Source organism: Acanthisitta chloris, unplaced genomic scaffold (genome assembly GCF_000695815.1).
Source record: "Acanthisitta chloris isolate BGI_N310 unplaced genomic scaffold, ASM69581v1 scaffold14346, whole genome shotgun sequence".
NCBI lineage: Eukaryota > Metazoa > Chordata > Aves > Passeriformes > Acanthisittidae > Acanthisitta > Acanthisitta chloris.
Window position 1 is genome coordinate 39,841 of NW_008676560.1, and position 13,419 is coordinate 53,259.

At 46.7% G+C, this 13,419-nt stretch overlaps 1 protein-coding gene across 1 annotated transcript; it reads left to right on the forward strand.

The window, feature by feature from the left end:
• Positions 1-385: 385 nt before the first annotated feature.
• Positions 386-10,840, forward strand: LOC103803628 (nuclear receptor ROR-alpha-like; the record flags this gene model as incomplete). Its single annotated transcript, XM_009076197.1, has 3 exons — positions 386-518; positions 8,714-8,855; positions 10,445-10,840. Coding segments are annotated over 3 exons (671 nt in total), but the record flags the coding sequence as incomplete, so codon positions are not given.
• Between the last annotated feature and the right edge of the window lie 2,579 nt (positions 10,841-13,419).

Below are 13,419 nucleotides of genomic sequence, written 5' to 3' on the forward strand. Positions count from 1 at the left end.
CCTCAGCTCGTTGCCTTTGGGCCGTGTGGGCAGTGTGAGCTGGTGGTGTGTCCCTGGCAGTGCCGCAGAGTCACCCGTTACCCTCTCCCATCCTGAGACTGGGACAAACCTCTCCAGTGTCATCTTATCTCTTTGGCCAAAATGTGAACTCTCCTGTTCTTTTTGGCTTTGAAATGCTGATTCTAGGCTTCTTGTGGGTTCTTAACCACCTTCTCAAATGACCCATTTTAATAACCCAAAAGCTATTATATAACGAGCAGCCATAATTTAGTCCAAAGCTCTAGGGGATCCTTGCAGTTCAGCAATGAATAGTTAATGCAGTATAATGTTTAGCAGGTTATTAGTTTTCACTGTACAAATGCTGATCAGGGAATGCTTTTATAAGGTGTTTAAAAGAAAATGTAATTAACTGGTTGCGTGCTTCTGTTGCAGCTCAAATTGAAATTATTCCATGCAAGATCTGTGGAGACAAATCATCAGGAATCCATTATGGTGTCATTACATGTGAAGGCTGCAAGGTAAGCTTCTAAAATATTAAGTCTTAAAACAGCATTTAGCCTTTTGATAGTGATTATTTTGCTTCCTTTTCTAAAGAGTGAGGACTGTGCCGAAGTACAAGCGGTGGATTCGTTTCAAAGGAAAGTGGTTGGGGGTTCTGAGGTGCTGGTTGGGTCTGGGTTGGAGACAGGACAGTTCTGTGGCACACACCTGCAGGGCCACAGATTGCAGGACAGTCATGCAGTTTGTGCTGCAAACTGTCCCCTCTCAAGAAGCAGAAGAGCTGCAGAAAGCTGATCTGCTTTAGCATACCACAGTCTGTTGGTGCATCAGTCTGAGAGGGAATTTGGCTGTCTTGACTCTCCAGCTCTGTTTTTGCTTCGTAAATTGCTGTGCTGAGATAGGTGAGAGCTCTCTAGCCTCTCAGAATTCTTCTGGACTCTGCTGCAGTTAGAAGTCTGTTTGTTTGGTGGGAAGATGGTGCTGTACAAGTAGCTCACACTTTGGTGGTGACCACACTCAGCTCTTGCTGGAAGGTTCAGGCTCTGCATTTTGTTCCCTGGAGTTGTGCCTTTGGTAGCTCTAGTGAACAAGGATTATCCTGGCAGCATTTCTGTTTCTTCAGTGTATCTGTCCCAGCCAGGAGCTGACCTGGACAGGTCCCCACGGTGAGTGCAGTGCAGCTCCTCTGGACCAGCAGGGTTGCAGTGCTGGCTGGGGGCACAGTGTGCACAGCTCTGCCTTGTTGCTCTCCTCATGTTATGTGCATGTTACAATCCCGTGCTGACAGGTTCTCTCCTGGTAATCTGGTGTTATGTGCATGTTGCAATCCCATGCTGACAGGTTCTCTCCTGGTAATCTGCACTTCAGGTGTGAAAATTCATATTTGTGACAGTTTTCACTCTGTTCTCCTGACATGCCTGATACTACAACCCATCTTCAAAAAGTAACTTACTCACTTTCACTAGATTTTTGTGTTTTTCCAAGGAAGATTTTTATTTTTATTGACACATACGCTCAGTCTCATGGAAGTATTGGGAAGAAGGAAGGAAAGAAAATAAATGTAAGAATCTTGGAGTGATATGAGACTGCACCTTCTGCCCTTTGTGAGAGCTGTTGCTATGGAAAATGCAAGAAATGCACTAAGAATGCATTGATAACAAGGTGGTGGCTGTTCCCAGCATGATGGGGTTGAGCAGCCTCAGTCAGATCTGGGCTGTGGGAAGTGCCAGACATCTGCAGTGAGAATTCTGCTGCGTGACTGTCTTGTCAAAGATCATCACTTTATGTTCAGGGTCCAAGACCTCTTTAGTCCTGCAGTGGTCTGGGACCAGTGTACCCGAGATTGGCTCAAGATACACAGCCAACATCACTGGGAACAGACAGAGGTTAGTGCAGAGCTGACACTCCTCGAGCTGCAGTGAGAGCTGCTGTCCTCACGCTGTCTTCATGCAGGTCTTTGGCCTTGCCCTCTGCTGAGTGCTGTGTGGGGAGAGCCCCACGAAAGCAGCAGGACAGGGGACCAGAGCCTCAGACTCACAGTCATGTTAGTGTGTGCACAGCTGGAGGTGCTGAGCACTGGGGTGGGAGAGAGGCACAGCCATGGAGCTTCCTCCCTCAGAGTGGCTGTGCCTTCCTGGGAATAGGTGTGGGTTACTAGGAGGAGAAAATCCTTTGTGTACCTCCAGCAGTCAGAAGCACAGCTGCTAGCCCGATGGTGAGAAATGTGTGTGCAGGCCCCGATGTTTTAGAACCCATGATTTTCCTGTAAGGGCTGGTGTAAATGGAGTTCTCTGGGAGCTCTGCAGTCCTGAAACCCATGTGAGCCCTGAAAGCAGAGTGTGGTGAGACAGTGGCCCAATGAATGAAGTGAGGTATTTTCCTCTTGGAGGAGCAGAATAAAGTTTTGTAGCCATACAATTTCAGGCAAACAACATCAACTTAGTTAACTAAGTTACTTTCCTTTCAGGAGAGAAATAACTCTGAAGCTCACTCTTCAATGTCCTGCAGATAGAGACCGATAAGGGCAGTGCTAGTGGGCACAAGTCACAGGAAGAGTTTAAATGATCATGACCCAGGCAGCATTTTAAATACCCTGCTGTGGCTGGTGATTCTGTTTGTGCTGCACTCTTCCACAGCAATGTCAACAAAGTCTCACCCAACAGAACTATTTTGGCTGGTGCAGAGGTTGGCAGAGCTTGGGTTCTGCCAGAGGAGCCAGGTGTGTATTGGTATGGGTTTTTTCCCAGCTTTTTTTCTGGCTGCGATTGCTGCAGGTTGGAGCATGCTTACCTTGCTCTTCATGCTGTGCTGAACCTTCCTTTGTAAAAAGCACTTGGCTGTGAAGTCCTGGTGTCCTGTGCCTGATCCTGGAGCCATCGTCACGCACCAGCAGGCAGTCCCAGAGAGGTCAGTGAGGTTCTGCACAGTGCTGCAAACCCATGGTGTGCATCAGATGGCAGGTCAGGGCCTCAGCTGTCAGGAGGGAACAGATGTGCTGCTCCCTCTCAAGCCAGGCCTGTCAGGAGTGATCTACAGGCAGCAGCAGCCAAGTGGGATGTTTCCAGCTCTTACTGGTTTTCACTCCAGTTTGGTGTGAACTTCAGTGTTCCTTAATAGTACTGTTAACTCACATGTTACTGTGCAAATACTAGTAACCACCAGAAATATAATTTTTTTCAAACCTGATGTGAAGTTTAGTTGCAAAGACATAGTTTGCAGTTCTGATCTGTGCCATGTATGGAATCACAGACCAGATAAAACCTGACGTGAAGTTTAGTTGCAAAGATATAGTTTGCAGTTCTGATCAGTGCCATGTATGGAATCACAGACCAGATCTTGTCACATTGACTTTCTCTGGTGTTAGTGGCAGTGTTTGCACAAGCATCATTGAGTACTCCCAGCCCATCAGCCTATTCAGCAGAATTTGAATCTGCTTTTAAAAAAATAACATTTAACTCCCCTTCCTTTTTTCCCCCACAAGTGAAAAAAACAGGTTTTTAGCCAGGTTGTGTTCTACACTTCATCTAGGAGGGCTCCCATGGCTTTTAAAAGGCAAGGTTCTTCTTTGATCTGAGCACTGCTGGTATCCAGTGTACAGCATGTAATGGGGCAGAGGGAAAATGAGATCAGGCTTTTACTGAGAGGCTTAGGTGAGGAATGATGCAAAGAGTGTGCCACAACTCAGAAAGAGAAGTTTATTCTCCTGGGTAAGACTGGAAATAACTACGGTTGGAGGAGCACTGCTGGAAAACTGGTGTCTGTATGGAGCACTGCCCCAGCCTGTGGGAACCCAGGAACAACCTTTGGTTCTGTAGGAGGGATCATGCTGGAAAAGGAGACTGGTTTGTGCCTCTTCTCATAGCTGAAAGCTGAATCCAGTTAAGATCAGACTGGATGTGGCACTTGGTGCCATGGTCTAGTAACCACGATAGGGTTGGACTTGATGATCTTGGAGGTGTTTTCCAACCTGTTTGATTCTGTGATTGTTGGAGAGTACCTGAATGTTTCAAAGGATATAGCCCAGAATTAGTTTGAAAGGAATATTCTGTTAATGAATGATGTAATTTAATTTGCAGGTGCAGTTGAGTTCGTGCCCCACTAACCCCCACGTGCATCAGGGTGACCCCCCTCTCTACCTGACTGTGCAGTCAGTCTCACAAAACCACCTGTGCAGGCACTTCTGGGCAGTTCCCACACTTTAAAGGTTTAGCAGTACTGGCACTTGTCTCTTGTGTCTTCTAAAACCCTTGTGTCTTCTAAAACCTAAGATGATCTTGTTGATTGTAACTGAGGGAAGTCCACGTTCATCCCTTCAGCACCCACTGCCTGGTGCACTGTCCCTGCCCAGCTGGTGTTCTTTGGGTCATGTTCCATTCCCTCACTGTCTTTACTGTGCAGCTTTTCATTATCTTGGAGTGTCAGACATCTACCTCACGTTCTGCTTTTGAAGCTTTCTCTGGTTTTTGCTTACCCAGTCTCAGAACATGCTGCCCAAGGGCTGAGGCTTCTTTCAGAAGGGGCTGTCAGAGCTGTATAAGTTGGTAAACATAAGCTCACTCCTGTGCTCATTACCTATGTGAAACTGAACGTTTTTGCTCTGTTTTCAGTGGCACCATAACTTTGTGATCAAACACTTGATTAACAAGGTTTATTAAACCACATTGGCCCAGCTCTTTCCTGCTTTTACAGCTAAATTATGTGCTCGTTGTCACAAAAGGGTTAAAGCCCAATGTCAGTGTTCACCTCTCTGTCATGTTAGTGCATTTCTCTGATGTTTCTTTGAAGAAAATTTGTGGTGCTTTGCTTTATAAAACACTAAAATAACGACTCCCCCCCAACTAATTGTTAATTGCTCAGAATATTGCAAAACCTAATGATACGTGGAAGTCTTTAAGCATTAGCCATAAATCACAGGATTATGAATAAGTCTTTGTTGTCACAGGCTCAGGCAGCTCTTCCAAACTCTGCCATTAGGATGCGGCAAGGCAGCTGTCAGCTGTTTTCTTGTAATTAAACAGCCAATGAGCAGCTAATTAAGACATATGTGTATACAGAAGTGGAAGTGGGTATGGTAATGAACTGTAGGAATCAATTCATTAAATGAAAATTTGTCAAAAGACCAAACATGGGCTGGGAGTCGCAGGCTGTGCCGTGCCCCGGGAGCAGGGCTGGCTCTCCCGGCCCTGGCTCTGAGCAGCTGAGGTGCTGCAGCTCCTCATAGACTTCCCAAAAATGGCTATTTACATTTCAAAGTGCTTTTTTAACAAGTTGTTATTTGAGCTGACTGGCAAGATGAAAAGTTCTTGCACCCTTTTTTTCCCCCCCAACTCGATTCCTTGGCAGCCTATGAAAACCAGTAGCTGGTGTTGTGTATAAATAGGAGTCAGAGATGGAGCTGTGGCTTGTGATCTGCTCTACTCTCTCCTGGCACTGCATTAATACAGCTGCATGGAGTGGGAGATGCAGAGCTGAGTGGTGCCTCACCCGAGTCACTGGAGGAGTGTCCTGGCGTGGGGCAGAGGGTCAGCACTGGTTGGGGCACACAGACCCTCCCGTGTGTGATGGAGAGGGCTCAGCTCTGGCCCATTAGCCCACGTGCTGTAACCCCCAGTGCAGAGATGTGGCCTGTGCTGCTTGCATAACGCTGGATGTATACACGTGTCCCAGGCATGCATCCACCTCCTCCTTCCTGCTGGAAAAATTACAGCTAGCTCCGTGCCTCTGGCGAAAGAGAGGGGATGGAACAGCAGAGCACAGCGTCTCTCCTTCCCTGCTTTTAGTAAAGGGGGAAAAACAACCTAGGAACAAACTATGTCTACTTACAGGAGGCTCCTGTAGGAGGGACACGTAGTGATACGAGAGCCCAAGGACCATCAAAGTCAGCAAAACTCAAATGTAAACAACAAGAATCTCGAAGAACTTTGAGAGTAATAAACCCTCAGTGTACCTTCATTGTCAGTTCAATCTCAAATCCAAGACGTGTGTTTCTGGCCCTGGACTAGCCTAGGTTAGTTTTTAGAGTTTGTGGCAAGGTTGTGGTTTTTTTCTGTAGCTGCTGCTGCTGTTTTCCCAGGGTTTGTTTTTAAAAGCACTCTACTAGGTCTCTGGGTATGAAGTGCTTTTAAAGGCCCCAGTTTCAGGCAGTTCAGCTCTATTGAAAACGTAGCTTCAAGCTGTAACTTAGCTGATATATTGTACACTAAAATGTATTGAGCAGCTGTGTCTCCAGGGAAAATCTAGAAATGGAAAAAGCCCAGTATTTTCTCCATTATAGTACTAAAAATAATCCTCAGCTTGACAAGACTATTCTTAATGAAGAGAAATATGCCAAAGTGGCAATACAGACGCAGAATGTATCTCAGCTAAAGGAAAACACATGGATCTCTGCGGTTATCGGGGCATGTTCCTGGCACATAGCGATGAAGCTCATTCTGGGGATCTTGGTGGCACAGCTCATGCAGTTCAGATGTGAGCACGTCCTTCAGGGCAGTGTGGGAGTGTTTGGAGAACTGATATTTTCAGGAAATGCAGAGCCTTGGTCTGTCAGTCACTGGTCAGCTCAGTCCCTAATCCTGTTTCCCTAGTGAATGGCACTGCACTAGTGCCAGGCTCCTCTGAAGGTGCTAACAGCCCTGGAAGTGAAGCTCTCTGCTTTACCCAAGAGGTGGTTCCTCTAGATGGATCAGTTTTGATGTTGGAATGGTAGAAATTTTCATGGTGTTTTCTTTAGGGTGAAATTGATGTTGGAATGGTAGAAAATTTCATGGTGTTTTCTTTAGGGTGAAATGCACCCAATTGGAGCTCAATATATGCAGTATGTTCAGTCTCGGTGACAATCATCTCACTATTGACAAACATGAAAAAACCAGCTGAAAGTTCAATCATACAGAAACAAAGACCAGAATAAAAAGGCGAGGAATAATGTACAGGAGGACAGGATTAAAGGCAGCATCTTTAGTGTCCTTTTTTTGTATGTACTCTGTTTCTCCAGTAAAGCTTCAACAAAAGATTTGGTGCCCTCCTCCCAGGATGGGGCAGGAGGGTTTATCTCAGTGTTTGATCTTGTTTTGCCTGCAGTTTGCTGGGAGGTCTCTTATGGTCATGCAGAAGTTTGTTTGTTTCCCCAAGTGCCTGGGCATGTGCAGAGGGACTCCAGCACACAGCCTTCCAGTGCATGAAACATTGGGAAAAGTCCAGCTTTAATTACAAGGTGCCCAACCTTTCCAAGGAACTATTTTCTTTGCAGCACTGTTAATTAATCCATGATGTGGCAACGTAAAACTCAAATACTGTGCTCACTGATCTCAGGTGCCTCTTTAGAATGACTACATCTTTGCAGAATCCTTGTGAAGTAGGTATTACACCTACAGCAGCTTATGTTTGGGCAGTCTGTGGCAAAAGGATGGAATGGACTTCAAAGCAAACAGCTGCATAGTGGTTGGTGACGTGCACCTTTCCGGGGAGACAATAAAGCTGCAGCTCTGCGTAACCTTCCCGTGCAGCTTCCTCTGGAGACGGGTTTACTCACAAAAGAGATCAGCCTGAAAAGGTGGTTTAGCTTTCCTCATCCTTACGAATCTAAATCCTGCACCAAGATGAACAAAACCTCAGTTGTCAGCATCAAACTAACTCAAAAATCTCAGCAGCAGTGTGGCCAGCAGGGCCAGGGCAGCGACTCTGTACTGGGCTCTGGTGAGGCACCTTGAACCCATGTTTGGTTTTAGGTTCCTCATACAAGGAGGACACTGAGGGGCTGGAGCAGGTCCAGAGCAGGGCAACAGAGCTGGTGAAGGGACTGGAGCACAAGTCTGATGAGGAGAGGCTGAGGGAGCTGGGGGTGTTCAGCCTGGAGAAGAGGAGGCTCAGGGGAGACCTTATTGCTCTCTACAGCTGCTGAAAGGTTTGGCCAGGTGAGGGTTGGTCTCTTCTCTTAGTGACAGAACAAGAGGAAACAGCCTCAAGTTGTGCCAGGGGAGGTCTAGATTGGATCTTGGGGGAAATTTCTCCACTGAACAGGTGGTCAGGCATGGGAACAGGCTGTCCATGGAAGTGGAGGGATCACTATCCCTGAAGTGTCCAAAAAGGTATGTGGATGTGGCACTTGGGGTTTAGTGGTGAACACATCAGTGCTAAGGTAATGATTGGACTCGATGATGGTAGAGGTTTTTTCCAACCTTCAGGACTCGATGTGTCTATAAAAAACATTTCAGGAAGTTGTTCTTTGTAGGAGACACTGCTCAGCATCCTCCTGGGTATTTTTAAACACCCAGAGATACAGTGGCGAGGCTGAACGTCAGAGCCTGCTGCTCCAGGAGCAGAGCCGGGTGGTGGCTGTTGCAGCCTCCCTGTTTTGGAGATCTGTACCCGCCCAGGGAAGACAGGAACTCAAGGAAATCTAGGCCTATAATTAGTTCTCTCTCATTTGGAAGGAACTGGTGTACCATATGTAATATGGGATCTGTAAAATCAGCCAATAGATGTGAATTCCTTTACATGCTCTAACACTTTTATGAACTGTTTCTTGCTAGTTACTGGTTTTTGTTTGTTTCTAGGAGAGGAAAAAAAACAACCTAGCAACAAAACCCTGTTATCTTCCTTTAGTTGGCTGTAGAGCACTTGAGCCCCATGTTCGGCTAGGTACGCTGCCTCTCAGAGCCTTTGCTTGCTCCATCACTTCACAGCTTCCTGACTTGTGTTCTGCATTGCATCCCAGGGCTTTTTCAGGAGGAGTCAGCAGAGCAATGCTACCTACTCCTGTCCTCGCCAGAAGAACTGCCTGATCGACCGCACCAGCCGGAACCGCTGCCAGCACTGCCGGTTACAGAAATGCCTTGCTGTGGGGATGTCTCGGGATGGTAAGCTCTGCCAGCCCTCCCTGGGGCAGAGAGGAAAGGTTTAGTATGCTGTGTTCAGCTAGAGACCCACAGGAGTTAAAAGCTAACTGCATTTGGCTGAGAGTTGAGATAATCAGGTGTTTTTCAGACGTTGCTGTCTCTGTTTCTATGTATGTGTTGCTGTATAGTCACAGAAATGTATATAAATCAGGGCACCTTTGAAGTTCTTGGGTCTAATTTTTTCCTACTCATCTGTTCCAGCTCCCAGTTAAGAGCTTTGTCTCTGGTCACCTCCTGAAGATGCAGTTTTTTAGTCTGATGTTAACACTCTCTGTGTGTTCGGTCTGGTTTAAGTGACCTACTGCGGTTGCAAGTAACACTGTGACTGCCACTTGGGGACAGGGTTGAGAGGAGCTGAATGTGCATGTAATGAACATTGGAAGACATGCAAGGAGGAAAACAATGCAATGCTTTTTCAGGGGTAGAGTTCTAGGAGAGTGTTCCAGCGCTGGTAATATCAGGCTCCGAGTCGCAGCTCGAGTAGTGCCGAGCACCTGTCTCTGTGAGACAGGCACTTATGTAAGTCCCTAGAACTGGATTTGCAGCTGATTCTTGCAGGCCTCCCCCACAGCTGTAACCAGGCTGCCATGGCTTACCCAATTTGAAGATCTGACTCAGTCTTTTCCCCTGGCAGTGACAGAGTGCTGCGTGTTCTACAAACACACGCTGCTTCGGGTGCGTGAGGCCTGACGGAGGAGGCTCTTTTCAGATCACACTTACTTCTCCAATTACATTCTCCTCAGTTTTTTATTGGGCATGAGACTAAATACCTGGAACGGTTGATCATGTAATGACTGGTTCCTCTAACATGTTTGTTTTCCTGTAGAAGAGCAGAAGGCAGTAGGCATCATTTTAAAGGATGAGGCCCTAACAGCTGATACAGGTTCTGAAATCACATACTGCATCCCTAGGAATCCCCAGGATGCTGCAAACCAGTTGCTGCTGGCAAACAGTTAATACTTCTCCAAGTAGGGGTAATTTTGTGGAGAGATACACACACACACACACACACATATGGGTTTAGCAGCTATTCCCCTATCACATGTTTTTGCTTGTCACTGTGGTGCTGAGAGCAGGTTCGGTGGCTCTTCCCATGTGCTCAGTCCCAGTCTCAGTGAAGTTTTCTGTTGGCACACTGAGTGTTGGTACCCGATTCACTTTGCAGTGTGTGTGTGCAGCTGGTAGGAGCTGGACAGTTCATCTCAGGCTGGTGCATATGCTGTTTGAGCTTCTGCTTCTCCAGGTGGGATGTGAATGCTGAAGAGACCTGTCAACTTCGGTGAACATACAAGTGAAAAAACCTTTTGGGTACAGAAGTGGAAAGTTACTGAATTAAGCTAACCCAGTGACTTCTAATGGTCCATTTCAGTCCCAGTTAAGACATTCCTTTAAAGAGCAGATGCTGCAGCTGTGTCCCTGTACCTGATGCTTAGCTCTGTCCGTGCTGCTGCTTTGGTTCTCGCGCTCTGTCCTTCCGTGTCGTGTCTGAAGACAACTGAAAGGCAGCAGAGGATGTGTGCAATGTAACCTGTTGTGTGTCTGTATTTCAGCTGTAAAGTTTGGTCGAATGTCAAAAAAGCAGAGGGACAGCCTGTACGCCGAGGTGCAGAAACACCGACTGCAGCAGCAGCAGAGAGACCACCAGCAGCAGCCAGGAGAGGCAGAACCACTAACACCAACATACAATATCACCACCAATGGGTTAACAGAGCTACATGACGACCTCAGTAATTACATTGATGGGCATACCCCTGAAGGTAGCAAAGCAGACTCTGCAGTTAGCAGCTTCTACTTAGACATACAGCCTTCTCCAGATCAGTCGGGTCTTGATATTAATGGAATCAAACCAGAACCAATATGTGACTACACACCAGCATCGGGCTTCTTCCCTTATTGTTCTTTTACAAATGGGGAGACCTCTCCAACTGTGTCCATGGCAGAATTAGGTAATGAGAGAGAAAAGCTTCCATTGTCATTGTCTAACAGTTCCCTTTGGGTTAAAGTGACACGTGTAGCCAGGTGATAGTGAGCTGTGGGGGTGTGTGGGCATCCTGTGAGTGCACAGTGCCTGAGCTGGGGTGCACAGTGATCACCCTGCCAGACTGGGCTGAAAGTCCCAGGAGCTGGGCCTGGTCAGTGCTGCTTTTAGTCCTTGCCATACAGCCTTTTGAGTACTGATTAACAAACTAATTTTTAGTGCTGAGCAAACAGAATATTTCTTTATTTGCAGATGATGTTTTAACGTTTTATCTCCTTTTTCCTCCATACTCCTTATTGCTAACAAAAAAAAAAATTAGAGTTGAGGCTCATTTTCTTCTGCTGTTTACCTGGGAAGTAGGAACCCAAAGCACCAGTTTGATCTTAGGGCACTTCTCCTTGCCACTGGTCAAAGAGAATCTGGCCCCAGATACTGAAGAAAATGTAGCAAGTTTTGATAATTTCTCTAAGAGCCTTATAACAACCACATTAATTAGCACTTTAAACCCTTCACTGAATAATTACACTGGAGCTGAATTCCACAAGTATGACTTGTCAGCAGCTGAGACTCGAGTCGGAGCGTGCTGTGTGAGCTCCAGGTTGTAAACAAAGTGGAGCGGGACATTAGAGAGATGTTTTGAGAGTCTATTACTTATATAAGCAGCCAGGCATTTAAAACTGATTTTGCTTGCTTAAGCAATGTTTTTGCTAATGATTTTATTACCTAAAAATAGCTTGAAAAATCAGGTATTTCACAGCAAAATTTTGCTTGGTTTATGTTGTTTTGAGAAACTTTGCAGAGAGGAAGGCACAGGATCACTTTTTAATGCCCTTATGTTGCAGAATGCTGTACTCTGCATATAATTTGTCCTGACAGCCAAAATGTTCTGTCTGACTGGAGTTTGGATAATTTCAGATGAGTGAGAATGAGAGGAAAATGTCAGGATAAAGGCAACGCTGCCAGCTTTGTCCCAGTCAAGTGGTGGCTGATTTTCTCATGGAAGTTACTAAAAAGGTCTACCTTAAATCCACTGAAAAATAAAGGGCTTTCCCTTTGCAGGCCACGGGCTGAGTTTGGCCACTGGCCTGAAATCAGTTGGTTTTATGGCTTCCCTTTCCTTGCACCGTGCTCAGCTTGGAGCGCCCCACACAGCATGGTCTGGGTGCCCAGCACTGCTGAGCAAGGTGTGAAGAATGTTTGTCTGCCAGATGGAGGTTTCAATTTAGAGAGGTGTGGCTGTTCAATGAAAGTATTTAGGTGTGTGCTGAAACACAGGCCAGAAGTGAGGCCGAGGCTGGTGAACAACATGGTCATATTTCACCTTCTGTATCCTTGCAAGGGCACAGGTCTCCTGCTGCCAGCAAACACTTTAACTGTACACTTGTAAGGAAAAAAAGGGCTCTGAAACACATCAAAGCTACCATGACAAAGGGTAAATTACCTTGTGTTCAACCTTATTGATGCTCAGGTAGCACATACCATCTGATTTTACCTCCTCTGTGTGTTAAAACCCTGTCAGGTAGTATCTTAGACCAAAATCCGAATGCATTCAGCATGGTACCAAACATGATGGGCCCAGCAGTTCAGTTTGGCTTGGGTGGTTACCAAGCCAAGCCAGTCTGACAGACCTAGTGCTCCAGTCCCTCAGAACACCTCTGTCCTGGTAGTGAGCACCATTGCTGTTCACTTCAATCCTTCCTTCTCTGTCCTAGCACCTGAGAGAGCAGTCCCAGAGCTCTGCTGGGTGCTGGCACGGGAGAACAGCCCTGCCTGAAGAGACAGAGTGAGATTCAGGTGTCTGAATGCTGTTCATGCTTCTGAAGGTGTTCTGAAACTTCATAGAACCAAGTTTTATTAATTAAATCTGCCTTATGGGTCTTTTAATCGAGTACAGCAGCAGGAAACAATTTTATTTGGAATGACAACATTGTATGGAAATCACGTGCAGTTACCTAAGTGACCACTCTAAAGCTGAAGGAAAAAAAACCTTAGTGATTCTTTAGTGTGTTGTAATAATCATTTGGATTCTCCAATAGATCTATTTTTCTAATGTTTTCAATTATATGAGAGGAAAAGACAGGACCCTTTGCCCTGGCAGGCTCACGGTGAGGGTCTCACTTGATGGAACACTCAGCAGATGCTAACGATCCCTATTTCTTTATTGGGTTGTATAGAACAACCAGATTGGCATTTGCAGCTCTGCTGCCTGGTGGGCAGTGCTGTGGTGTTCCTGGCCATGCCATGGTGCCCTGCACTCAGCCAGGCTCTGTGTGCCTAACGTGGGCTCTGTGTGCCTGGCACAGGCCCTGTGTGCCCAAATGTGGGCTCTGTCCCCTCTCTGCTGTGCCATGACCTCTGTGGCTCTGCTGCCTGGGGCAGCTCTCAGCAGGGCTCAGGGCTGAGCTGTGCCCCTGAGGGCAGCAGGGCAGTGTGCTGAGGTTTTGCACGGTTTCAGTGCTGCACGGCCGGGAGGGCTGTGCCTGTAGGGCTGTGCCCACAGGTCCCACAGAGCTGTGCCCACAGAGCTGTGCCCTCAGGGCTGTGCCC